This window comes from Neomonachus schauinslandi, chromosome 3 (genome assembly GCF_002201575.2).
Source record: "Neomonachus schauinslandi chromosome 3, ASM220157v2, whole genome shotgun sequence".
Classification (NCBI taxonomy): Eukaryota; Metazoa; Chordata; class Mammalia; order Carnivora; family Phocidae; genus Neomonachus; species Neomonachus schauinslandi.
In genome coordinates, this window is record NC_058405.1 from 78,532,656 (window position 1) to 78,559,316 (window position 26,661).

The 26,661-nt window shown below is 37.2% G+C and overlaps 1 protein-coding gene across 2 annotated transcripts in view; it reads left to right on the forward strand.

Annotated features, from left to right (window-relative positions):
- The window catches only part of ZDHHC20 (zinc finger DHHC-type palmitoyltransferase 20), a 77,454-nt gene that overhangs the window by 7,243 nt on the left and 43,550 nt on the right, over positions 1–26,661 (forward strand). For both annotated transcript variants that reach the window (XM_021678325.1, XM_021678326.1), the window contains exon 2: positions 23,661–23,687. In XM_021678325.1, the coding sequence (XP_021534000.1) occupies positions 23,661–23,687 (27 nt within the window). The remainder of the gene's footprint in view (positions 1–23,660; positions 23,688–26,661) is intronic.

Consider the following 26,661-nt stretch of genomic DNA (forward strand, 5'->3'; position numbering starts at 1 on the left):
TATTTTTTTTCCTTTGTGTTGAGAACTTTTAAGATTTACTCTCAGCAACCTTCAAATATACAACAGTATTATCAATTATAGTACGATCTCTTTTAGTTGGGGTGTTTTGACCATTTACATTTAATGTAATTATTGGTATAGTTAGGTTTAAGTCTTACCATTTGCTGTTTTTTTTTTTTAAATCTGTCCTATCTATTGTATGTTCCCTTTTCCTTCTCCTGCCTTCTTTCGAGTTATTTAATGATTTTTGACTTTTGAGTTATTTTTTATGATTCTATTTTCTCACCTTTGTTGGCTTATTAGTTGTAACTCTGTTATTTTAGTGATTTGTTTTAGGGTTTATAGATTACATCTTTAATTTATTATAATCTACCTTCTAGTGATATACTACTTCACATATAGTACCTTATAAAAGCACTCTTCCAATTCTTCCCTCCCAGCCTTATATGCTATTATTATGCATTTTTTATATTATAAAACTCACTGTATTGGTATTATTTTGTTTAAACCATTTATTATCTTTTAAAAAGATTTAAACAATATGAAAACAAATCTTATATATTTAACCATGTTGTTACCATTTCTGGTACTTTTCTTTTTTTATAGATCCAGATTTCCTTCTCATGTCATTCCCCTCTACCTGAGGGCTTTCTTTAACATTTATTATAAGGCATGTCAGTTGGTGATGAATTATTTCAGCTTTTGTATGTCTATAAACATTTTTATTTTACCTTTTTTAAAAAAAAAAAACTTTATAGCGTGTAATTTACATACCATAACATTCACTCATTTGAAATATAAAATGCAGTGGTTTTCAGTAAATTTACCAAGTTGTGCTGTTATAAGGCCATTCATTTTTAGAACATTGCAGTCACCTTTGTCAGATCCCTCATGCCTAATAATGGTTAATTCCTGTTCCCAGCCCCAGGCAACCTCTAATCTGTGTTCTGTATCTGTATGCCTTTCTTGGACATCTCATGTAAATGGAGTCATACAGTAAGTGGTCTTTTGTGTTTGGTGTCTTTTACATGTTTTTGAGGTTTCTCTGTGTTGTAGCATGTGTTGGTATTTCTCCCCTTATTCTCTACTTCACATCTAATTTGTATTTTTCTGTTTTTAAAATATATTTACAGCTTTATTTAAGAATATTATTTCTTGTAAGCCTCCACAAATCATTTGTGCATTGAATTAGAATATAAATTAAAAATATATACTATTATTATCACATTTAAGTATTTGAAAAATCCTGCTTACAAGATTTCAGTATGTATGGGTCTTGCTCATCTTTGCATCTACTAGAGAGTCTAATTACTAATAAACATTCAATTAATATGTGTTGAATTGAATAGAATCATACAGTCATAAACTCACTTGAATCATGTTTGAATGTATTAGAACAAACATCCACAATAACAATATTAATTAAATTATGATTACCATACATATATTTCAGTAGTCTTCAGGGTTAAAGCCTGGATGATCTTGCTTATTGGTTATGGAGTCTTTGTTTTGGATAATGAAACAATGATTCTTTGAAATTATACTGATATTATTTAGAAAAAAAACTAGTTCCCTATATCTCATCCCCAGTGGTTGACATAATCATAGGAAAAGTTAAGATGTGAATTAGGATATTTTTAAAAACCTTCTTATTGGGGCGCCTGGGTGGCTCAGTCGTTAAGCGTCTGCCTTCAGCTCAGGTCATGATCTCAGGGTCCTGGGATGGAGCCCCACATCGGGCTCCCTGCTCGGCGGGAGGCCTGCTTCTCCCTCTCCCACTCCCACTCCCCCTGCTTGTAGTCCCTCTCTCGCTGTGTCTCTTTCTGTCAAATAAATAAAATCTTTAAATAAAAAATAAATAAAAACCTTCTTATTTTGTTATTTCCTATCTGCTTTCAGATGCTGGAGTATAGTAATATTCTATATAACTTGCCTTTGAAAGCTATAGTGCCCTGTGAACCTTTTTATTTGCATTCTATAATTATCCCAGTCTTCTTTCCTTTTTTCTTTTCTTTTTCTAAAGAACAGATTTTTTTCTTTTGACTGCTAGTGAATTAATTTGTTCTTATGTTATTTTCTGTTGATACCAGAAAGCAAACTGGTCTGAGAGAGCTCTATAAATATATATCCAAAAAACCCAACCCAAATGAACAAAAAGAGCTTTTGTATTTTCTTCCATATTAACTGGACCTTCTTTGGGTCTTCCCTGTTTCTTATAAGACAAGATACATGAAGGAAAAGGTGCTGGACAACTTAGAAACCATGGCAGACTATTTGGAAGAAGACCATTATGCCCTAGTGATACAAATAAAACTTTCCTTCCCCCCTGGCCTCTTCTAGTTTGTGGCAAAGATATAGCATGCTAAACTCCAGACTAACCATCTACTTGATATCTCTACTTGGATATCTAATAGGCATCTCAGACTTACCACATCTAAAACAAAAACTCCTGAATTATTTCTCTCTCCGCCCCCCCTCCCCCCCAACTCCTCCTACCCTAGTTCAGTAAATGAGTTTCATCCTTCTAGTTTCTTGGTTGAAAAATCTTCCCATATCCAATTAATTAAGAAATCCTGGCATTAAATCCAGCTGCTTACCACCACCATGGAACTATATTCATTCAAGCCACTATAATCTCTGTCTTGTGGAGCAGATTGAATAACATGACCACAATAATTTGTACCTCCTCCCATCAAGACAGGGAGTCTTTTTGCCCACCCAGTGAATCTGGGCTGGCCTTGTACTTGCTTTGATCAATAGAATGTGGTAGAAGTGATGTGTGAGATCTAGAGCCTAGGCCTCAAGATAGCATGGATCTTCTGCCCTAACTCTTTTGAAACTGGCTGCCATGTAAGGGAGTCCAGGCTAGACTGTATGGAGAGAGAGGCCCAGCCAAGGTGAGCTAAGTGCCAAAGCCCCTGATATATGAATGAGGCCATCTTAGAGTCTCCTGCCCCAGTTGAGCTGCCAGTTGACTATAACTAGTAGAAAAGCAGTCCGGCTGATTATAGCCTGAACTGCTGACCCACACTATTATAGGAAATAATACTTGGTGGTTGTTGAAGGCACTAAGTTGTGGGTGGTTATCACATTATATCATTGTAGTACTATACTCTTATATTTTGTCTCTCCCTCGTCACTCCACCCCCATCCTCACCCTGTACCTTGTCCATTCTCCGCAGAGCAGCCAGAATAGTTCCTTTAAAATCAATACCAGATTGGTCACTCCTCTTCTGAAAACCTTGGCTGGTTTCCTGTCTTGTTCAGTGGAACACCTAACGTGCTTACCATGGCCTCCTCCCCTCATTACTTCTCTGACATAATTTCCTCTCCACTCTTCCTTTGTTTCTACAGCTGTCACACTGGCCTCCTGGCTATACTTTAATACTTGTTGAATGATCTTCATAAATCATTTAACCTCTCTGAACTAATGTTCCTATGCCAGAAAATGGAATAATACCTGTCTTACAAAATAATGTAAAGTTCTTAGCAGAGTAGCCTTTCAGATATTACTGGAGATAGGGAGATTTAAATAGCCACTAGTATATTTTTTCTTGCCTTCCTTTTTTTGTCCTTTTTTGGTAGTTTTCTTTGTTTCTTTATTTTTAATTCTTAGGTTTTTTTTAAAGATTTTTATTTATTTATTTGACAGAGAGAGACACAGCAAGAGAAGGAACACAAACTGGGAGAGTGGGAGAGGGAGAAGCAGGCTTCCCGCAGAGCAGGGAGCCCGATGTGGGGCTCGATCCCAGGACCCCGGGATCATGACCTGAGCCGAAGGCAGACGCTTAAGGACTGAGCCACCCAGGCGCCCCTCTTAGTTTGTTTTTTAACCTCCTCTCCCCATCTTTAGTGAGTGAAAGCATATTCTCACAGTCTTTTTTTCAATATTCTCTTCTTATTGGCTGTATTTGAAGATCATATTGCAAAAGCATGTACCCATTTTGCATGAGCTGCTGGTTGTGTCCAGAGTATGTGTGTGGGAGAATATGTTGTTTAAGGGAGGGAGGCTTTCACATAATGTGGGACTTTAAGAAGATTAATACCTGACACTATTCTTATAAGCATATAAGCTACACAGATTTAGGTATTGCTGAAATATGCAGCATATCTTCTTAAGCAGATGGGCACCTACACTTAACTGAAATAGTAGGTCACAAATAATGGTGATTATGGTTTTATGGAGAATAGATTTCTCTAAAATAGAGATTCATATTCCTTGATGATAAAGATTGTTTAAAATTGTTTTTAAAACATTTCTGTTCTATGTGTTTTCTCACTCTTCCCAGTGTTTCTTATACTTACTAATGTGGACTTTGGCCCACCCAGTTGGAATCATAGGAGTAATTTTTATTAACATACTAACTGAACAACATATAAAAATAAATATGAACTTATTAAATGTGAAGTCTTCAAGGAAGCTTTTTAAACTAATTGCATGAAAAGGATATCATCAGCACCTGATGGAAATAATAACACCAAAATATTATTGTGTATGTTGATTGCATATATCACTAGTGTGAATTTATACTGGTTTTTTTCTTCTTGGGTGGTTCTTATTTTTCTGTGGATAACGTATACTTTTTACAAATATTTAAAAAGGAGAAGTGGGGGGTCATGGCTATGACAAATACCATGTACACATACGCAGTAGCTTTCTAACAGTATATTGTGTTCCCCAAAAATGCCAGCATGAATCTTTTAAAATCCAAGGCAAGTTTATTACTCCTCTGTTCAGCACCCTCCAGTGGCTTTCCTCTTTGCTCATAATGAAATCCAAAGTTCTTTCTCTAGTCTCTAAGGCCCTAAATGCTCTGATCTGCCACTAATTTTGACTCATCTCTTCCTTTGCCAACTCTGCTTCAGCCAAACAGGCCTCCTTGCTTTTCATCTATCAGGCCATGCATGGTCCCACTTCAGGACCTTTGTACTTCCTTCTCTTTCTGTTTGGGATGATTTCCCTCCAGATTCCACATAGCTAGTTCTCTCCATCTAGATTCCTTTTAAAATACTCAGCTGTCAGAGAGGCTTTTCTGACTACGCCATGTAAAATAAGTACTTCCTCTTTCACTTTCTCCCTACCTTGCTTTGTGCTTATAGTATTCTAGGTGCTGTATTTGGCACTAGGAATACAAAAATGTATAAATGTGCATGGTCAAATGCATTTAGACTTCAAATAATAGTCCCTATCTTTAATATTATAGTGCTCATTTGCATATTTTAAGTTTTATTTTTAAATTCCAGTGTAACTAACATATAGTGTTATATTAGTTTCAGGTGTACAATATAGTGATTCAACAGTTCCATATATTGTGCTCATCAAGATAAGTGTACTTTTAATCCCCTTTGCTGATTTCACCCATCCCCCCCGCTCACCTCGGCTCGGGTAACCATCAGTTTCTTCTCTGTAGTTAAGAGCCAGTTTTTTGGTTTGTCTCTTCCCCCGATTTTGTTCATTTGTTTTGTTTCTTAAATTCCACATATGAGTGAAGCCATATGGTATTTGTCTTTCTCTGACTGGCTTATTTCACTTAGCATTATACTATCTAGATCCATTCTTGTTGCAAATGGCAAGATTTCATTCTTCTTTATGGCTGAATAATATTCTGTTGTAAATATTTATCACATCTTCTTTATCCATTCATCTGTTGACACTTGGGCTGCTTCTATACCTTGGCTATTGTAAATAATGCTGCAATAAACATAGGAGTGCATATATCCCTTCAAATTAGTGTTTTCATGTTCTTTGAGTAAATACCCAGCAGTGTGATTCCTGGATCATAGAGTAGTTCTATTTTTAATTTTTTGAGGAACCTCCATAGTGTCTTCCATGGTGGCTGCACCAGTTTGCGTTCCCACCAACAGTGCACAAAGTTTCCTTTTTCTCCACATCCTCACCAACACTTGTTGTTTCTTATTTTATTTTAGCCACTCTGACAGGTGCAAGGTGATATCTCATTGTGGTTTTGATTTGCATTTCCTTGATGAATGATGTTGAGCATATGTTCACGTGTCTATTGGCCATCTGTATGTCTTCTTTGGAGAAATGTCTGTTTGTGTCTACTTTCCATTTTTTAATTGCATTTTTTGGTGTGTTTTTTTGGTGTTGAGTTGTATAAGTTCTTTATATATTTTGGATACTAACTTGTTATTAGATATGTCATTTGCAAACATCTCCTCCCATTCAGTAGGTTATCTTTTAGTTTTGTTGGTTGTTTCCTTTGCTGTACAGAAGCTTTTTATTTTGATGAAGTCCCAGTAGTTTATTTTTGCTTTTGTTTCCCTTGCCTCATGAGACATACCTAGTAAGAAGTTGCTATGGCCAGTGTCAAAGAGGTTTACTGCCCATGCTGTCTGGTAGGATTTTTATGGTTTCAGGTCTCAATATTTAGGTCTTTAATCCAGTTTGAGTTTATTTCTGTGTATGGTGAAAGAAAGTGGTCCAGTTTCATTCTTTTGCATGTGGCTGTCCAGTTTTTCCAACACCATTTGTTGAATAGACTGTCTGTTTCTCATTGGATATTCTCCTGCTTTGTTGAAGATTAATTGGCCACAGAATTATGAATTTATTTCTGGGATCTCTATTCGTTTCCATTGATCTATGTGTCTGTTTTTATGCCAGTACTATACTGTTTTGATCACTACAGCTTTGTAATGTAACTTGAAGTCTGGAATTGTGGTACCTCCAGTTTTGTTTTTCTTTTTCAAGATTGTTTTGGCTATTTGGGATCTTTGTGGTTCCATACAAATTTTAGGATTGTTTGTTCTAGTTGTGTGAAAAATGCCCTTGGTATTTTGATAGGGATTGCATTACATACGTAGATTGCTTTGGGTAATATAGACATCTTAACAATATTTGTTCTTTTGACCCATGAGCATGGAATGTCTTTCCATTTCTCTTTGTGTTGTCTTCAATTTCTCTCGTCAGTTTTATAGTTTTCAGAGTACAAGTCTTTCACCTCTTTGGTTAAGTTTATTCCTAAGTATTTTATTCATATTACAAGTTTTAAGAAGCCCTGCTATAATTATCTAAATCTGTTTAACCCAGTATTTTTCTAAACTTTTTTTTACCATAATTTTTTTTTCATGAAACACCTACTTAAATCCTTTTAGACAGTTGTTGATCTTTGGGAACAAAGCTCCCAATAGTGGTGTTGGGGGGGAATGGGGAGCTGATCAGTACTGAAGGGACTGTGCCTCTGAAAAAAGTGGTGTTACCAGTAGATATGAGGGGTAATAGCTAATTTCTTCTACTTACCTTTTGTTACTAAATTCATCATTTAGGAAGAAAAATCATTATTTCTATAGATGACAAAAAGGTACTTGAAAAATCCCAACGTCTATGCCTAATTTTTAAAAAGGCTAAATAAAATTGGAATAAGTGGTTTTTGAACAAAATTGCACACACACAAAATACTCGATCAGTTTCCTCTAAAACCAGAAACAAAAGATGCTTATTACCATGGCCATTGCTGTGTAGCATTGTACTGTATTAACAAAATCAATTACCATATTCAATCAAGAGAAAATAATTAGAAGCATAAGAAGGAAAGGAAGGGGGAAAGCTATTTCTGTGTATAGATGATGTGTTAGTGTATGTTGAAAAGCCAAGAGGATCAATAACAACAGAATACCCAAACAAAAAGAATTGAGTAAAATTACCAAACAAAAACCAGGTTACAAAATTAGCAAACAAAAACCAATACTTTCTGTATATACATAATAATTTGTTTGAGAACATGGTGGAAGAAAAGTCTCTGTTTCCACTAACATCAAAAAGATAAAATACTTAAGAATAAACTTAAGAAATATGCCAGATCTGTAAGAGGAAAACATTCTTGAAAAACGAAAAGTAGGCTTGAACAAGTGGAAAGAAAAGACATTGCATATTTCATGTTCATGGATAGAATAACGCAACATTACAAAGATTTCTGTTCTCCCCAAGTTAATGTATAAATGAATTCTATTCCCAGTAAGTTTTCTTTTTTCTGGCACTAAACAAGTTGATCCTAAAAGTCATGGGGAAAAATAAACAGAAAAGAATCAGGAAACCTCTGAAAAAGAAGAGTTAAAAAGGGGGCAAACCCTACTCTACCATGTTTTAAACCACAAAGCCTGTATAATTAAAACTATTAGGGTAGGGGCTTGTGAGAACTCTCTACTTTCTGTTCAGTTTTGCTCCAAACCTAAAACTGCTCTAAAAAATAAAGTCTGTTATAAGAACAATTGTATGTTATGATATGTGGACAGACATATGGCCAATGGAACAGAACAGAATGTCCAGAAATAGTAACTATAGAAATTTAGAACGTGATAAAAGTAGCATCTCAGGTCACAGAGGAACAGATGGGACAAATGAATAGATATTTGGTGAGAGATAAAATCAGGTCCATACCTCATACGATATTCCAAGATAAAATTCCAAGATTCCAAACTGATAAAATCTTATTTTTTCTTATATTTTAAACTTTTAATTTTAAAATAATTTCAGACTTGTGAAAAATAGTACAAAGAATTTTCTTATACCCTTCACCCTGATTCCCTAAATGTTGTTATTTGCTACATGTTCTTTGTTATTCATTCTCTGAAACAGAGAATGAATTGCAGATATAATGTCCCTTTACCAATAAATACCTCAGTGATATTTCCCAAGAACAAGAATGTCTGTCGGTTCAAGCTTCTATAACAGAATACCACAGACCAGGTGGCTTGTAAGCACCAGAAATTTCTTTCTCCTCATCCTGGAATCTGGGAAGTCCCACATGAGGGCAGCAGCATATTTGTTGTGAGGTGCGGGCCTACTCCTAGTTCCTAGACGGCCATGTGCTCACTGAGTCATCACATGGCAGAAGGGACTTGGGAGCTCTCTGAGGTCTCCTAAAAGGGCACTAATCCCATTCGTGAAGGCTTCACCTTCATGATCTAATCACCACCCAAGGGCCCTGTCTTCAATACCATCACATCGGGCATTAGGATTTAACATAGGAATTTGCGGGGGGGGGGGGGCACAAACATTCAGTCTATAACAAAGAACATTTTCTTATATAATCAGAGTACAATTATCAAAATCAGGAAATTAGCATTGATAAAATACTGAATAAGGCTTATAGATTACAGTAGTATTTTATCAATGCTTTTGGAAGAAAGATTAGTTGCCCCACTAATCCCTTCTGCTCCACAGTCCAGACTATGCTCACACACTGCAGTTGGTTATCATGCTCTTTGGTGTCCTTTAATCTGGAAGAGTTCCTCAGTGTTGCCTTCTCTTTCATGACCATAACAATTTTGAAGAGTACAGGCTTCTTTGTAGAATGTCCCTCAAATTAGGTTCGTCTGATGTTTCCTCATGATTAGGTTCTCAAAGTAACATTTTTAGCAAGAATACCATAAAAGTGATGTTCCATCATTGAATGTACCATTTCTAGGACTGTTAACTTTAATCACCACTTCAGGTGGTATCTGCCAAGTTTCTCCATTCTGTAAGGATACAGTTTTTCTTTGTAATTAATAAGTATTTTGGTAGACTCAGATGCACCACACAGATCTTTCGAGGAAGGACTTTGCTGCTCAGTTGTGAAAGGTGTGGTCTGCAGACAGCTTCTAGCTGTTAGCTCTTTCTTTCAGCATGACTAACTTCACCCAAGGTCACACCCTTCCTGTGCCAGCCTGCATTCAGTGCCTGAGTGAGAAGGGGCCTGGCTGCTTTAGAGCTCTCTGCTAGTTGGCCAAGATTTTGATAAGCCTGCACTGCAGTTAGATTTCTCCTTAGAACATAGCCTGTACCCCAGACTCTCTCTCAGCATCTGATTCCAGAGAACCCAACCTGAGACAAGTGTCTTTGTGGGGAAATACCTTGAGATTTGTTCTGTTCCTGATTACTTGCATTACTCTTTTTAGCATCTATTGAGGATTCTTGCTTGAAACAGTTATTATTGTGCTGGTTGCCAAATGGTGATTTTTCTAATTCTATGATTTCATCTGCATTTTCTAGTTAGAATTCTATAAGGAAGAGCTTTCCCTCCTCCCCAGTTAATTCATTTACATCTGCACGCTGTCATGGATTCTTTTTTTATGGATTATGATCTGTCATTTATTTTATTGCTCAAATTGTCCCAGATTTGGCCAGTAGGAGCCCCTTCAGTTCGGTTTCTCTATCCTTTTGACATGTTCCCATCATTTATTCCTTCCTTACTTTCTGGTACCACAAGATTTCTCAGGCTTATCTGACACTTTTCCCATGCTGGAATCTGCCATTTCAAAATGGACCACAGTTGAATGTAAAAAATAAAGCATTCAAATACTAGAAAGAAACATGGGTGGATGATCTTATAACCAGGGAGTGAGGAAAGCCCAACAGAAAAAAATGGATAAGTGTCATAAACAGCTCACAACAACAGCAAAAAAGAATGGCTCGTAAAACACATGAAAAGATACTTATTCTCTTGTATAAGAAAATGCAAAGTAAAATTACCCTGTGATACAAAGTGTTTGGAAACACTTTATTGGGTACACGATGGAGAAACAGGCAGTCTGATGCAATGCCTGTAGGAGTATAAAATGGTACAACTTCTATAAACAAGAGATTCGGGAAAACCAGGCAGATTAACTTTTGGTCCAGTAATTTCAAATTAGGAATCTACACTGAGAATAAACTTCCACAAATAAACAACACATGCAGAAAGTTATTCATTGCCACATTGTTTGTAGCAGTAGAGATTGGAGACAACCCAAATGTCTATCAGTAGAGGCCTGATTATATAACTGGAACATCCACACAATGGAGTACTGTGGAGTGCTTTAAAACACAATGATTGTCTCTATGTACTGATGTGCGTGATTTCTAGGGTGTGGTGAGAAAAGCAAGGTGTGGAATAGGTATATAAAGGAAGAAATTAGAAATATTTTATTTAATACATTTATTTACTTTGCAGAAGGAAATAGGATAAAGCAAACTAATAAAAATGATTACCTGGGGTGAGAAGGTAAGAAAGGAAAGCCAGGCCTTTCTGAGTACGTTTTTATATAGTTTTGACTTTTAAACCATTTATATTTTTTACATATCCAAAAAAATAAAATTAAACAGGAGGAAAAGCAAACTGTAAAATTTGGAATCCTGAAAGAAATGAACTTAATTTTATGTGAAGTTGGTACCATACACAGAGGAAAGAATGATTTCAAGTGGCTTTTGAATATCGTACTCCTTAGTGGGATACAGTTTAAAGCCAAAACAAAACAGAATTTTAAAACTGCAAAGAAAACTTAAACTAGTATGCAGTGTTTAAACTATTTTAGGTATACTTTAGGATGAATGAATGAGTAAATCAATTAGGAGCTAAGATTTTCATTGTATATAAACATAAAAAGATACAAATATAATGCCTAAGAAATTAAGGAGAAACTTTGTAATATTCTATTTGAATTGGAAGTATCAATGTGAATATAAGTAGGTATATAATACTACTTCTGTCATCCCAAAGGGCCTTTAAAGCAGTGAAACTCCAGTAGCTATGAGCACCCCTGGTATTCAAAGGTTGGTTTCTAAATATCATTAAAAGGAACCAGATGCAGGGCACCTGGTTGGCTGAGCCCATAGAGTAATGTGACTTGATTTTGGGGTCATGAGTTCAAGCCCCACACTGGGGGTAGAGCCTACTTTAAACAAACAAACAAAACCAATGCCCCTTGGAGAAATGGCTAATTTCAGGGGCTGGAGGTGGGAAAAAATATAAAGTGAGCCTGGGATATCTTGTGCTAGACAGCAAGGAAGTGCTCAAAGACTAATGGGGATGATTCAGGAGCATGCAGGAGTCGGTTGGAAGAGCAGTGGCCAAAGATGAGACAGTTTGAACATAAGAAAGAATGAGTGTAGTTGATAATGGCACATAAGATAAAGAAAAATCCATGTTTCCCTATTGATATTCAAAACAAGAACATTAAAATTTATTTGCTAACAGTGGAGTTGAATGTCATACCAGCATCCTATTCTGAAAATGGGTAAGTAAGGGGAAATAATTAAGTTTTTGTGCTGCCTTTTTAGGAAGCTCTATTTCATCCCCAGTTGAAAGCTCTTTACAGAATAATGCCAGCTTGAAAGTATAGAAATAAATAATAGAGGGTTTTTCATGGTGATTTTCAAATTCTACAAAATAATTGATTTAGGCAGATTATCGGTGGATGCTAACACCATTGGGTGAAAAGTTTTGGGGGAAGAAGATATTCACATACTGCTAACATTTTACCCCACAAGACCCTTTATGATTGTTAAAGTGGAAAATGTACTTTTACAAAGGAGAGACCTGGTGGTCACCACCTTGTTAAGTGACCCAAACGTAGCATCACTGATAGTGACAAACCTAAATAATGTACCTGATGTGCTGAAAACAGTGCCCAGAATACTTCATACCTGAGTATTCTTGTCCATTCTCTCCCTCCCACCCTCAAATTACATTCAAACCTTTAGACTTGGAGTGGAATATTAGGAAGAGGAGTTTGGGGTAGGGGTCAGAGGATGAAATCAGCAACCAAAAAGAAACAGACAAATCCAGAATGTAGTACATTTCACAAGACATCTGGCCTGTTCTTTTCAAAAAGTCACTGTCATATGAGATTCTAGGAAGGTGATGGTAATGGTACATTATTTTTGAGTCTCCACAAATCACTGCATAAAAATGTTCAACAACTTGAATATCTACAACAAAATCAGTTTCCTAGAGAATGGGAATGAGTTTTAGACAACCAGAATGACTACTGGATATTAACTCTGATATGAACATTAAATATGTATTCATTATCTTATTACCTATGAGCAAAAGTAATAAGGAAGAGAGGCTATAGTTTGTAATGGATATATGATCTAACAGAGTAGATATAGTACAGCTATTAGAAAATGGACAACAATGTAAAAAAATTATTTAATTAATCATATTTTCAGTAATTATATTGGTCTCATTATCGAGGCTGTTGGGTGGGCAATATGGGATAAAGAAAATGGGAGGGGGGAAAGATGGCGGAGGAGTAGGGGACCCTATTTCAACTGGTCCCTGGAATTGAGATGGATATCTACCAGACCACTCTGAGCACCCACCAAACCAGCCTGAGATGTAAGAAGATCTGGATGTCTACAAACAGAATATTGCAGGTGGTTGGTTTTGAGGTACGAAGCGGGGAGCCCTGATTCCACGGGCAGATATCGGAGGATAAACGGCAGCAGGAGGGTGCCTGGCCGTGGGGATCCTACACCACCAGTGAGTGACAGTCTCGCGTGCTGCGGATGGGGCCCAGACTTGCAGACCAGTAGTGGCGGGGAAAGGAGTCTAGGGCAGCCCCCAGGGCGGAAAACCGGAGCACCTGAGTGGTGGAGTCGCGCGTGCGATCTGGGGGCAGCTGGCGGTTTTAGAAGCACAAAGGGCAGAGACGTGCCCCGACCTGGAGGCAGGACTGGGAGCGCTGTGGAGGGGTGCACAACCCAGGATGCTGCAGTTTATAGCAGCACGGACAGAAACGGAGACGATGTGGCCTGGAGAGCTCACTGAAGAACACTGAGGTCTCTGAGGCAGAGGGTTGGAAATGATCTCTTCTGCTCCGACTCGCGGAAGAGATGCGGAAAGCCGCCAGGCAAAGCCGCCAGAGAACGAAAACCCCAAAAACTGATTCCCGCTGAGCCCATCCCCTGCCACAGTGGGGCAGGGCAACTCCGCCCAAACAGGGTTGCCTGAGTAACAATGCGGCAGGCCCCTCCCGCAGAAGACAGGCTGGGAAAACAAGAGGCCAGCAACCCTAAGGTCCTAAGAAAACAGGTGCATCTTGCTTGGGTTCTGGTCAATAATTTGGACTCTATACATTCCCTCAAACACCCATCAAGAGAATGACTAGGAGGAGGAGCCCCCAAAGTAGAAAAGACTCAGAGATTATGATTTATGCTGCAGATTTACAAATGGATACAGATATAACCAAGATGTCGGAGATGGAATTCAGGCTAGCAATTGTGAAGACAATGGCTAGAATGGAGAAATCAGTTAATGGCAACATAGAGTCTCTAAGGGCAGAAATGAAAGCTGAATTGGTAGAACATAAAAATGCTATCAATGAGATCCAATCCAATCTAGATAATCTAACAGCTAGGGTAACTGAGGCAGAAGAGAGAATAAGTGACCTGGAAGACAATATAATAGATAAAAAGGGAAAAGAGGAGGCCAGGGAAGAACAACTCAGAATCCATGAAAATAGAATCAGAGAAATAAGTGACACCATGAAGCATTCCAATGTCAGAATAATTGGAATCCCGGAGTGAGTGGAGAGAGAGAGAGGACTAGAAGATGTGTTTGAGCAAATCATAGCTGAGAACTTCCCTACTCTGGGGAATGAAACAAACATTCGTGTCCTAGAGGCAGAGAGGACCCCTCCCAAGATCAAGGAAAACAGGCCAACACCCCAGCATGTAATAGTAAAACTTGTAAATCTTAGAACCAAGGAAACCATCTTAAGGGCAGTTAGGGGGAAGAGATTCCTTATGTACAGAGGGAGGAACATCAGAATAACGTCAGACCTATCCACAGAGACCTGGCAAGCCAGAAAGGCCTGGCAAGACATATTCAGGGTACTAAATGAGAAGAACATGCAGCCAAGAATACTTTATCCGGCAAGGCTTTCATTCAGAATGGATGGAGAGATGCAGAGCTTCCACAACTGGCAGAAACTGAAAGAATATGTGACCAAGCCGGCCCTGCAAGAAATATTAAGGGGGGATTCTATAAAAGGAGAAAGACCCCAAGAGTGATATACAACAGAAATTTAGAGACAATCTACAAAAACAACGTCTTCACAGGCAACATGATGACAATTAATTCATATCTTTCAATAATCACTCTCAATGTGAATGGCCTAAATGCTCCCATAAAACAGCACAGGGTTGCAGATTGGATAAAAAGACAGGACCCATCCATATGCTGCCTACAAGAGACTCATTCTGAACCTAAAGATACATCCAGACTGAAAGTGAAGGGATGGAGATCCATCTTCCATGCCAGCAGACCTCAAAAGAAAGCTGGGGTAGCAATGCTTATATCAGACAAATTAGATTTTAAACTAAAGTCTGTAATTAGAGACACAGAAGGACACTTTATCATTCTTAAAGGGTCTATCCAACAAGAAAATCTAACAATTGTAAATATCTATGGCCGCAACATGGGAGCAGCCATCTACATAAGCCAACTGTTAACCAAAATAGTCATATTGATAACAATACATTAATTATAGGAGACCTCAATACTCCACTCTCAGCAATGGACAGATCATCTAAGCAGAAAATCAACAAGGAAACAAGAGCTTTGAATGATACATTGGACCAGATGGATCTCATAGATATATACAGAACATTCCACCGTAAAACAACAGAATACTCATTCTTCTAGAGCGGACATGGAACTTTCTCCAGAATAGACCACATACTGGGTCACAAATCAGGTCTCAACCGATACAAAAAGATTGAGATTATTCCCTGCATATTCTCAGACCACAATGCTTTGAAACTGGAACTCAATCACAAGAAAAAATTTGGCAGAAATTCAAACACTGGGAAGCTAAAGACCACTCTGCTCAAGAATGTTTGGGTCAACCAGGAAATCAAAGAAGAACTTAAACAATTCATGGAAATCAGTGAGAACGAAAACACATCGGTCCAAAACCTATGGGATACTACAAAGGCGGTCCTAAGGGGGAAATACATAGCCATCCAAGCCTCACCCAAAAAAATAGAAGAATCCCAAATTCACCAACTGACTCTACACCTTAAAGAACTAGAGAAAAAGCAACAAACAATGCCTAAGCCACGCATTAGAAGAGAAATAATTAAAATTAGAGCAGAGATCAATGAATTAGGAACCAGAAACACAGTAGATCAGATCAACGAAACTAGAAGCTGGTTCTTTTAAAGAATTAATAAGATCGATAAACCATTGGCCAGACTTCTCTAAGAGAAAAGAGGAAGGACCCAAATTAATCAAATTATGAATGAAAGGGGAGAGATCACGACTATCACCAAGGAAATAGAAACAATTATTAGAAATTATTATCAACAACTATATGCCAATAAACTGAGCAATCTGGATGAAATGGAGGCCTTCCTGGAAACCTATAAGCTGCCAAGACTAAACAGGAAGAAATTGACAACCTAAATAGGCCAATAACCAGTAATGAGATTGAAGCAGTGATCAAAAACCTCCCAAAAAACAAGAGTCCAGGGCCTGATGGATTCCCTGGGGAATTCTACCAAACATTCAAAGAAGAAATAACACTTACTCTACTGAAGCTGTTTCAAAAAATAGAAACAGAAGGAAAACTTCCAAACTCATTCTATGAGGCCAGCATTACCTTAATCCCCAAACCAGGCAAAGGCCCCATCAAAAAGGAGAATTTCAGACCGATATCCCTGATGCATATGGATTCCAAAGTCCTCAACAAAATCCTAGCTAATAGGATCCAACAATACATTAAAAGGATCATCCACCACGACCAAGTGGGATTTATCCCCGGGATGCAAGGGTGGTTCAACATTTGCAAATCGATCAATGTGATAGAACACATTAATAAGAGGAGGGAGAGGAACCATATGGTCCTCTCAATTGATGCAGAAAAAGCATTTCACAAAATACAACATCCTTTCCCGATTAAAACTCTTCAGAGTATAGGGATAGAGGGAACATTCCTCAAGTTCATAAAACCCATCTATGAAAAACCCACAGCGAATATCATCCTCAATGGGGAAAAGCTCTGAGAGCCTTTCCCTTAAGATCAGGAACACATCAAGGATGCCCACTCTCGCCACTATTGTTCAACGTAGTACTAGAAGTCCTAGCAACAGCAATCAGACAACAAAAAGAAATAAAAGGTATTCAAATTGGCAAAGAAGAAGTCAAACTCTCTCTTTTCGCAGATGACATGATACTTTATGTGGAAAACCCAAAAGACTCCACTCCCAAATTACTAGAACTCATCCAGCAATTCAGTAATGTGGCAGGATACAAAATCAATGCACAGAAATCAGTTGCTGTCTTATACACTAACAACGCATCTGTAGAAAGAGAAATTCGAGAAACGAATCCATTTATAAAAGCACCAAAAACCATAAGATACCTCGGAATAAACCTAACCAAAGAGGTAAAGGATCTATACTCTAGGAACTACAAAACACTCATGAAAGAAATTGAAGAAGACACAAAAAGATGGAAAAATATTCCATGCTCATGGATCGGAAGAATAAACATTGTTAAAATGTCTATGCTACCGGGGCGCCTGGGTGGCTCAGTTGGTTAAGCGACTGCCTTCGGCTCAGGTCATGATCCTGGAGTCCCTGGATCGAGTCCCGCATCAGGCTCCCTGCTCGGCAGGGAGTCTGCTTCTCCCTCTGACCCTCCTCCCTCTCATGCTCTCTGTCTCTCATTCTCTCTGTCTCAAATAAAAATTAAAAAAAAAAAATGTCTATGCTACCCAGAGCAATCTATACCTTCAATGCCATCCCGGTTAAAATTCCAATGACGTTTTTCAAAGTGCTGGAACAAACAATCCTAAAATTTGTATGGAATCAGAAAAGACCCCGAATTGCCAAGGAAATGTGGAAAAAGAAAAAGCTGGGGGCATCACGTTGCCCGATTTCAAGCTATATTACAAAGCTGTGATCACCAAGACAGCATGGTACTGGCACAAAAACAGACATATAGACCAATGGAACAGAATAGAGAACCCAGATATGGACCCTCAACTCTATGGTCAAATAATCTTTGACAAAGCAGGAAAAGACATGCAATGGAAAAAAGACAGTCTCTTCAATAAATGGTGCTGGGAAAATTCAGCCACATGCAGAAGAATGAAACTCGACCATTCTCTAACACCAGTCACAAAGATAAACTCAAAGTGGATGAAAGACCTCAATGTGAGACAGGAATCCATCCAAATCCTAGAGGAGAACATAGGCAGTAACCTCTTTGACATCGCCCACAGCAACTTCTTTCAAGATACATCTCCAAAAGCTAGTGAAACAAAAGCAAAAATGAACTTTTGGGACTTCATCAAGATAAAAAGCTTCTGCACAGCAAAGGAAACAGTCAACAAAACAAAGAGGCAACCCACAGAATGGGAGAAGATGTTTGCAAATGACACTACAGAAAAAGGGCTGGTATCCAAGATCTATAAAGAACTTCTCAAACTCAACACCCAAAAAACAAATAATCAAGTCAAAAAGTGGGCAGAAGATATGAAAACACACTTCTCTGAAGAAGACATACAAATGGCTAACAGACACATGAAAAAACGTTCATCATCATTAGCCCTCGGGGAAATTCAAATCAAAACCACATTGAGATACCACCTTACACCAGTTAGAATGGCAAAAAAGGACAGAGCAAGAAACAACAAATGTTGGAGAGGTTGTGGAGAAAGGGGAACCCTCTTACACTGTTGGTGGGAATACAAGTTGGTACAGCCACTTTGGAAAACAGTGTGGAGGTTCCTCAAAAATTTAAAAATAGAACTACCCTATGACCCAGCAATTGCACTACTGGGTATTTACCCCAAAGACACAGATGTAGTGAAAAGAAGGGCCATATGCACCCCAATGTTCATAGCAGCAATGTCCGCAATAGCCAAACTGTGGAAAGAGCCGAGATGCCCTTCAACAGATGAATGGATAAAGAAGATGTGGTCCATATATACAATGGAATATTACTCAGCCATCAGAAAGGATGAATACCCAACTTTTACATCGACACGGATGGGACTGGAGGAGATTATGCTAAGTGAAATAAGTCAAGCAGAGAAAGTCAATTATATGGTTTCACTTATTTGTGAAACATAAGGAATAGCATGGAGGACATTAGGAGAAGGAAGGGAAAAATGAAGGGAGGGAAATCGGAGGGAAAGATGAACCATGAGAGACTATGGACTCTGAGAAACAAACAGGGTTTTAGAGGGGAGGGGGGAGGGGGGATTGGTTAGCCCGGTGATGGGTATTAAGGGGGGCACGTACTGCATGGAGCGCTGGGTGTTATACGAAAACAACGGATCATGGATCACCACATCAAAAACCAATGATGTATTGTATGGTGACTAACATAACATAATAAAAAAAAAAAGAGAATCTGTTAATTTCTATACACCAATAATGAAGAAGTAAAAAAAAAAAAAGAAAAGAAAAAATGAATGTGATATTCTAATTCTTCATCCTTTCTGTCCTTGAGAACCAGGATTCTCAGTGGTTAAAAAAAGAAAAAAAAAGATACAATTAAAAAATGAATGATAAAAACTTTGCAAACTTCAATTTGAATTATTACTATGAACTCATAAGGTGTTTTATCTTAAAAAAAAGTGTATGCACATACATAGATAGTAATGGGGTAAAACTGTTAATTAACAGACAAATCATCTATGTAGAAAATCCCCAAGAATAGACAAAAACACTACTAAAAACTAGTAATTGAATTTATTAGCAAGTTCACAGGATACAAGATCAATAAAAATGGGTTATATTTCTACCAAGAATTACAAATTGAAATTTTTAAAACACTATAATCACATGAAAAACATTAAATACGGGGCGCCTGGGTGGCTCAGTTGTTAAGCATCTGCCTTCGGCTTGGGTTATGGGTTATGATCCCAGGGTTCTGGGATCGAGCCCTGCATCAGGTTCCCTGCCCAGTAGGGAGTCTGCTTCTCCCTCTTCCTCTGCCCCTCCCTCTGCTTGTGTTCTCTCTCTCGCTGTCTCTCTCTCTCTGTCAAATAAATAAAATCTTAAAAAAAAAATTAAATACTTTAGGGATAAATCTAACAAAAGACCTACAAGTTTTTGTGTATTGATGAGATAAAATCTAAAATGAAGAGATACACTTGTGTTCATAGAATGGAAGGCTGATTATTGTTAAGATGTCAGTTCTTTCCAAACTGATCTAGGGAGTCAACACAATGCCAAACAAAATCCCAGCAGGCATTTTTTTTTTTTTTAAGAAATCAGTAAGATAAGCTTAGAATTTATATGGAAATGCAAAAGACCTAAAATAGCCAAAACACTTTTGAAAAAGAACAAGTTGGAGGACTCCCACTATCTTGTTTCAAGATTTACTATGAGCTACATGTAATCAAGTCATGTGGTATTGGGATAAGAATGGACATATACATCAATAGGACAGAATAGAGTTCAGAAATAAACCCTTACACGTACAAGTTTAATTTTTAATCAATTTTTGTCAAAAGTTCCAAGGCAATTCAGTAGAGAAAGGAGTTTCAGCTAACAATATTGGAGCTACTGGGCATCTATATACAATAAAATTCATCTCAACCCTTACTTTATACCATATTTTTAAAAATCAGCTTTTAAAATAGATCACAGACCTAAATGTGAAACCTCTAAAACTTCTAGAAGGAAACATATGAGCAAATCTTTTGTCTTTTGGTTGGCAAAGATTTCTTAAAAAGGACATGAAGCATGAACCATAAAAGAAAAAATTGATAAATTGGACTTCATTAAAATTAAACTTTTCTGTTCTTCAAAGAAAACAACATATGGACTAGAAGGAAATATTTGCAGAATATATTTGTTAAAGGACTATATCCAGAGTATATAAAGAACCCACAGTTCAATAATAAGGGAGATAATGATCAAAAAGTAGCCAACAATTTCAACACACAACTTCACAAAGAAGAGGTGTAGGGATGGCCAATAAGCATGTGAAACGATACTCAACATTGTTAGTCATTAAGGAAATACAAAATCACAATGAGATATCACTATATATTTTTTAGAATAGCTAAAAATTTAAAGATTGACCGTTCCAAATGTTGATGAGGATGTGGAACAACTTGTAACTCATACATTTTTGGTAGGGAATGTAAAACAATACAACCACTTTTGAAAAGTTTGGCTGTTTCTAATAAAGTTAAACATAGATCCAGCAATCTTATATCTAGATATTTACCCCAATAATGAAAATATATGTCCACCCACGGCTTGCACAGGAGTATTCATAATAGCCAAAAACTGAAAGCAAGTGCCTTATCAGTTGGTGAATGGATAAGCAAGTTGTGCTGCCTCCATACAGTAGAATACTACTCAGCAGTAAAAAGAAACAATTTGTTAATTAGAATTTCCAGTTCCAGGACAAGTGAATACATACTCTTCCTATTTTTCCTGCTAAGTACAACTAAAACCCCTAGATATTATGCATAAAGCAAACATAAGACAATTCTGAAACATGGACAGAGAAAGGCAGATCAGCTGGGGACCTTGGTACCTGAGAAATGATATGGTGGTGAATTCCCTGGGTTTTCTTTATATCCTATCCTGTGTGCTAGAGAAGCAGGCAACCTGGAAATACCAATGAGCACCGATGAAAAGCCCCCAAAAAAGCTGGTTTTCTTTAGTCAAACAGGAAAGGGGTTACCTATAGCAAGACAAAACTAGGCAGTAACTGCCCTACTTCAGCCAAAAATGATGGGAAAACTGCACTCTGTCCCCACTTTCTCCAGCAGAGGCTGAGTATGAGCTTAGACTTCCCCCTTGCTCAGCTGTAACAAGGCACACCTCTTGTATCTCCCCACTTTCCTACTGGGGTGGTGTCAGAGAAGGTCAAGTCCTGGGCAGTAGGTAGACTTCCATCCTCCCTGGGCAGTGATAATGCACCTCTCCCCATATGGTATCAGTGGAGGCCTTGGGTGGAGCACTTGTGTAATCTTGCTCAATTATGTCTGTCCCTGGAATTTTATCTTTTTAGGTGGCTTTATAAATAAAACTTTTCTTTAGTTATAATTTCTATATAGTGATTGCATGTTTACTGGAAGGTTACTGATTTCTGTATGCCACTACCACCTCTTGTTTATAATAGTTTTTCAGTTGGTTTTCTTTGACTATAAAGGCATATAGTCTTATAATCTGCAAATAGTGATACATTTGCTTCTTTTCCATTTTTAAACTACTAATTTATTTCTCAGAATTGTGTGCCTTGTATAGTGCTTCCCAATCATTTCACAGCATTGAAAATTGTATTTTTAGTGTATATTAGCATAAATGGGAAATGCTTTGTGAGGCCAGAGGGGACCAGCCCAGGATCTAACTACCCTAGTGTTCTACCAGACTGACCTGAGATGGGTTGAGAAGAAGCCCTACGCCTCTCTAAAACAGTCTTTTAAAAAAAAAAAAAATCATGAACTTGCTTATTTTATTTCTAAACCTTAGTGGGACTACTTCTGTAGTGTTTCTCATTAAATTATGCTGGTTTGGGGATTGAAGTAGATATATTTTAGTTTATTAAGGAAGTGTCCAGGTACTCCTCTGTTTTATCAATAGATTTTAGTCAAAAATGGTTATTGATTAACAAACATTGCTGAAGCATTGCTGCTGTATGCCAGGCTTTAGAACTAAAACAATGAATAAGGTGAGAGACACTATAGGAAATAATACAAGTCAAAGTAGACTTGAGCTCAGATATCTGTCTACACTACATGTACTAGTTCTGTGATCTTAGGCAAGTCATTTAATTATTTTGAGCCTTAGCTTACTTATCTGTAAAATAGAGCTAATAATAACTTTTAGAGTTGTTATTCTAAGACATGATTGCACACTTGTGCAGTCCAGTAGGGTGAGATAGACATACTACTAAGTAATTGCAAAAAAAAAAAATGAGGTAGTATGGTAGAGATGGAAAAATGAGCAGTGGCGATATAAAGGAGTATCTGCTCTGCCTAAAGAGGGACTCAGGACAGCTTTACAGAGGTGACAGTATTTAAACTGGGCCTTGGAGGATGAATAGGGGAAGGCACAACACCTGTGAAACTGCTTGATGTATTTAGGAAACTGCCATTTGTTCAGGATAATTAGATGGTAGGTATGGGCAAATGACAGACTGGAGAGGTAGGCAGATTGTCGATCACAGAGGGACTATAGTTGTTACCCTGAATATTTTGGACTTTATTATGTAAGTGACTGGGAGGTGTTGAAGACTATTCAGCCATCAGATTTGCTGGTCGTGAGGTGTGTTAAGCCAATAGTTGAAAGTCTTTAAGCTATTATGTTGGAGGAGAGCCTGAAATAACGCAATGGGACAAATTGAGAGTAGATGACAGATTTGAAGAGTCATAGGTAGTAGAATTAACAGGACCTAGAGGCCATTGGACTATCTCTAGAGAAAGAATAAATAGCAATCCCCAGGGTCTTAGGCTAGGAATCAGAAGCACTCTAAAATTAACAAGGATAAGTTCCTGTACCTTTTTCTATAGAAAAACACAAGTTGTCTTGAGTATAGCTTGTAAGTTTGGTAAGGTACATCACAGACTGATGACATGAGCACCATAGAGGAGAGTCCTATTCTTTCTGTAGGTGTCAATAAAGTAAGAGCTAAAGGAAACCTAACTATAACGATATTAATGGACTTAAAATTAACAAAAGTCTGAAAAAAATTTTAATGTGATTGCAGTGTTGATAAAGAAAAATTTTATGTTTAACATTTTAGTGTTTTTAGGGTTTTTTAAGTGCAATCCTGAATTTGCATTAGTGTTTACATTTGATAACTAAATTTTATTTTTGTGAAAATGATGTTAAGATGAGTAGTCAATCTGAAATAAAATGTATCTACAAATTGTTTAAAGTGTATTATTTATTCACTATTTTTCTTCTATTCTAGTTACTCTCTCTGGAAATGGAGAAAACGGTAAGGCACCTTAAGTCTCAATTTAAGTAGAATACTTATGATATCCTAATTGTGACCCACATAGTTTTTATTTAGTGATGACTATATGTGTTTTTGTTTTCAGAAAGAAAATATATGTTTTTAAAGTTTAAGTAATTAAAAGGAGATACAGTATTGTGTTTATTCCTATTCAATATATTTTCATTTGTGTTATTTATATAAATTGAAGTAGCTGTTATTTTGTAAGGCATCTAGTACCCAAACTTCTTTGATATATTTATGTACATATTTATGCCTTGGATATTCTTCAGAATGCTTGATAGTAGTGACTCAAAGATTTTTTTTTTTTAAGAATTTTTATTTATTTATTTGAGAGAGAGAATGAGATAGAGAGAGCATGAGAGGGGGGAGGGTCAGAGGGAGAAGCAGACTCCCCGCTGAGCAGGGAGCCCGACGCGGGACTCGATCCCGGGACTCCAGGATCATGACCTGAGCCGAAGGCAGTTGCTTAACCAACTGAGCCACCCAGGCGCCCTCAAAGATTTTTAAAACAGTTCTAGCTAGGGTTGAGCAGACTTTGTTTCGTGATGTCTAAATTTTATTTATGGTTCTCTTGTTTATATATTTGTTAAAAATAGTACTTTACTACTCACAGACATTTAACAAAATAACCAGACTGTAAATTTGTAAATTGTGTTACTAGTTCATTTTGAAAGGGAATTCTACTTTTTATAATGACTAGTTAATGAGATAATGCCTAGAGGGAAAAATTCATTGCTCAGAATTTCACCAAGCTAAAAGAAAATATTAAGTCTATTGAGATCAAATTTCAAAAATGAAATTTGATTTGAGATATGAAAATTCAGAGGATTTCCAAAATAGTTGGTTAGAAATTATTAATAAATATTTATTCTTATTGGAAATAATTAGGCATTAAGCATGTAAATCTCAAGTTGCCTTTGAATCTGATTTCTCAATTCTAGCCAGGGTTGAGGAGGAATAAATATAGACTCAATCTTGGTAGGCTTGATTTTCTTCCTTTAAATCAAAACTTTTCTATATGTGAAAGCACAGATACAGAAGGCAGAGAACTTCTGAAAGAGTACTTAGGAAAGAACATCTAACTTGTCTAATTATTTCTTGGAGCTATTTTCCCCATGTCTTTCAAAGAGTCTTTTGACAAGGTTGTTTGCCTTTTTGTTTTTTTAAATTCATTTACAGGTGATTTTTGAATCAGTTTTTTTTTTTTATATATTTATTTTTTGGTTTTTTTTTTTTTTTTTTTTTTGCTTTGATTTAATTTGCTTAGTTAACTAAGCTTTTACTTTATTACTTTTTTTTAAGATTTATTTACTTACTTTAGAGAGAGAGAGAGAAAGCACGAGTGGGAGAGGGAGAGAGAATCTCACACAGACTCTGTGCTGAGCACAGAACCTAACACAAGGCTTGATTCCAGGACCCTGAGATAACAACCCAAGCTGAAACCAAGAGTCGGCCTACCAGCTGACTGTGCCAGCCAGGCACCCTGTTTATCTATTACTTCTAACTAATGGTTTATAGCATGTATATGTGATCAGAAGTTTTCTTATTAACAATCACATTATTTCAAATTTATATAAAAGCAGTATTTCCTGTTATCCTTTACATTATAGTTTGCTATTTTCCATTTGTTAAGTACTTATTACATTCCAGGCATGATGCTAAGAGATATATCAGTTTTTTTTTTTTTTAACTGAGGGTTAAGATTTTTTAAAGCAGACACCATTTTGTTCTTATATCTATGGAGAGCAGAAATACTCTAAAAATATTTTGGGAGTATATTTTATATGCTGACCTTAGTTGTAAGTAACTAAATGATTAAGAAGTTTAAAGTACCTCAAGGTTACCGTTTATCTCAAAGCTATACAGTAGAATACAGATGAGGATTGACAAACTTGACTGAATATGGCGGCCAGGCAAAAATTTTAAAAAGTGAAGTGAGCTAGGTGAAGATAATATTGCAAACTCGGTAAATGGCCTCAGTGTTCATGTAACAGTAGGAGACTGAGCTCCAGTATACTTTTCCAAAGGAAAATCAAATGAAGGAATGATATTGAATCCATTAGGTAGACCATGAGGTTCAACCTGGAGGGAACAGAGATGGTAGAGAATGCAGATTTTGAGAAGCCAAAATTTTCAATGAGGATGATAATCAGTTTTAGTGGACATGAAAAGAAAGCAAATTTGAAGATAGAAGGAAGTTGTGGTAAGATTTTTGTCTTGGCATCAGATGTTGGCTCTGAAATAGGATGTGACTACTAAGATGATGGGTAAAGTGGAGGAAAATAGACTTCTAGGTATGACATAATGAAAAGAACCTTGGATTTTTATCGAGCAGATATGGGTTTGAATCCTGGCTTTATCATTTACTAAGTGACATTGGGCAGGATATTAAATTCTCTGCACCTCGGTTTTCACATTTATAAACTGAAAGAATACATTCCAGGACTACAGTGAGGGTTAGAAATAGGGTACACATTATATACCTTCTAATAGGCTTTCAGTAGGTGGAAGTAGTGATTTGAGTAGCTGTGGTCAAATATGGTTAGCAGGAAGTCCCAGTGTTTTATAATACATTCATCAGTCATGAGTCATGCACATGGAGCTATTTCCCAGGAACATGACAGCCAAGGTGGAGTCGAAACTATGAACAACACATTTACACTGGCCATTGAGATGGACTGGAGGGAAGGAGACCAGTCGGCTTTTGCAGTGATCCAAATGAGTTAAGCAACAGTTTATGAGCTGTTACACTGGCAGTGAAAATAATGAAAGAGAGGAACTAGAATTTGAGGTGCTTTGTGCTGATTAGCTGTGCGATGTGAGGAGTTACTGGGCCCTGGCTTCCTGTGGGACTCATGGTTCTGTTCTCTTAGACCATATGTGCCCCAGTATAATTGCAAAAGAAAAGGCTGGGTCCAACGAGTTGTTAATTTTTTTTTTTTTTTTTTATAAA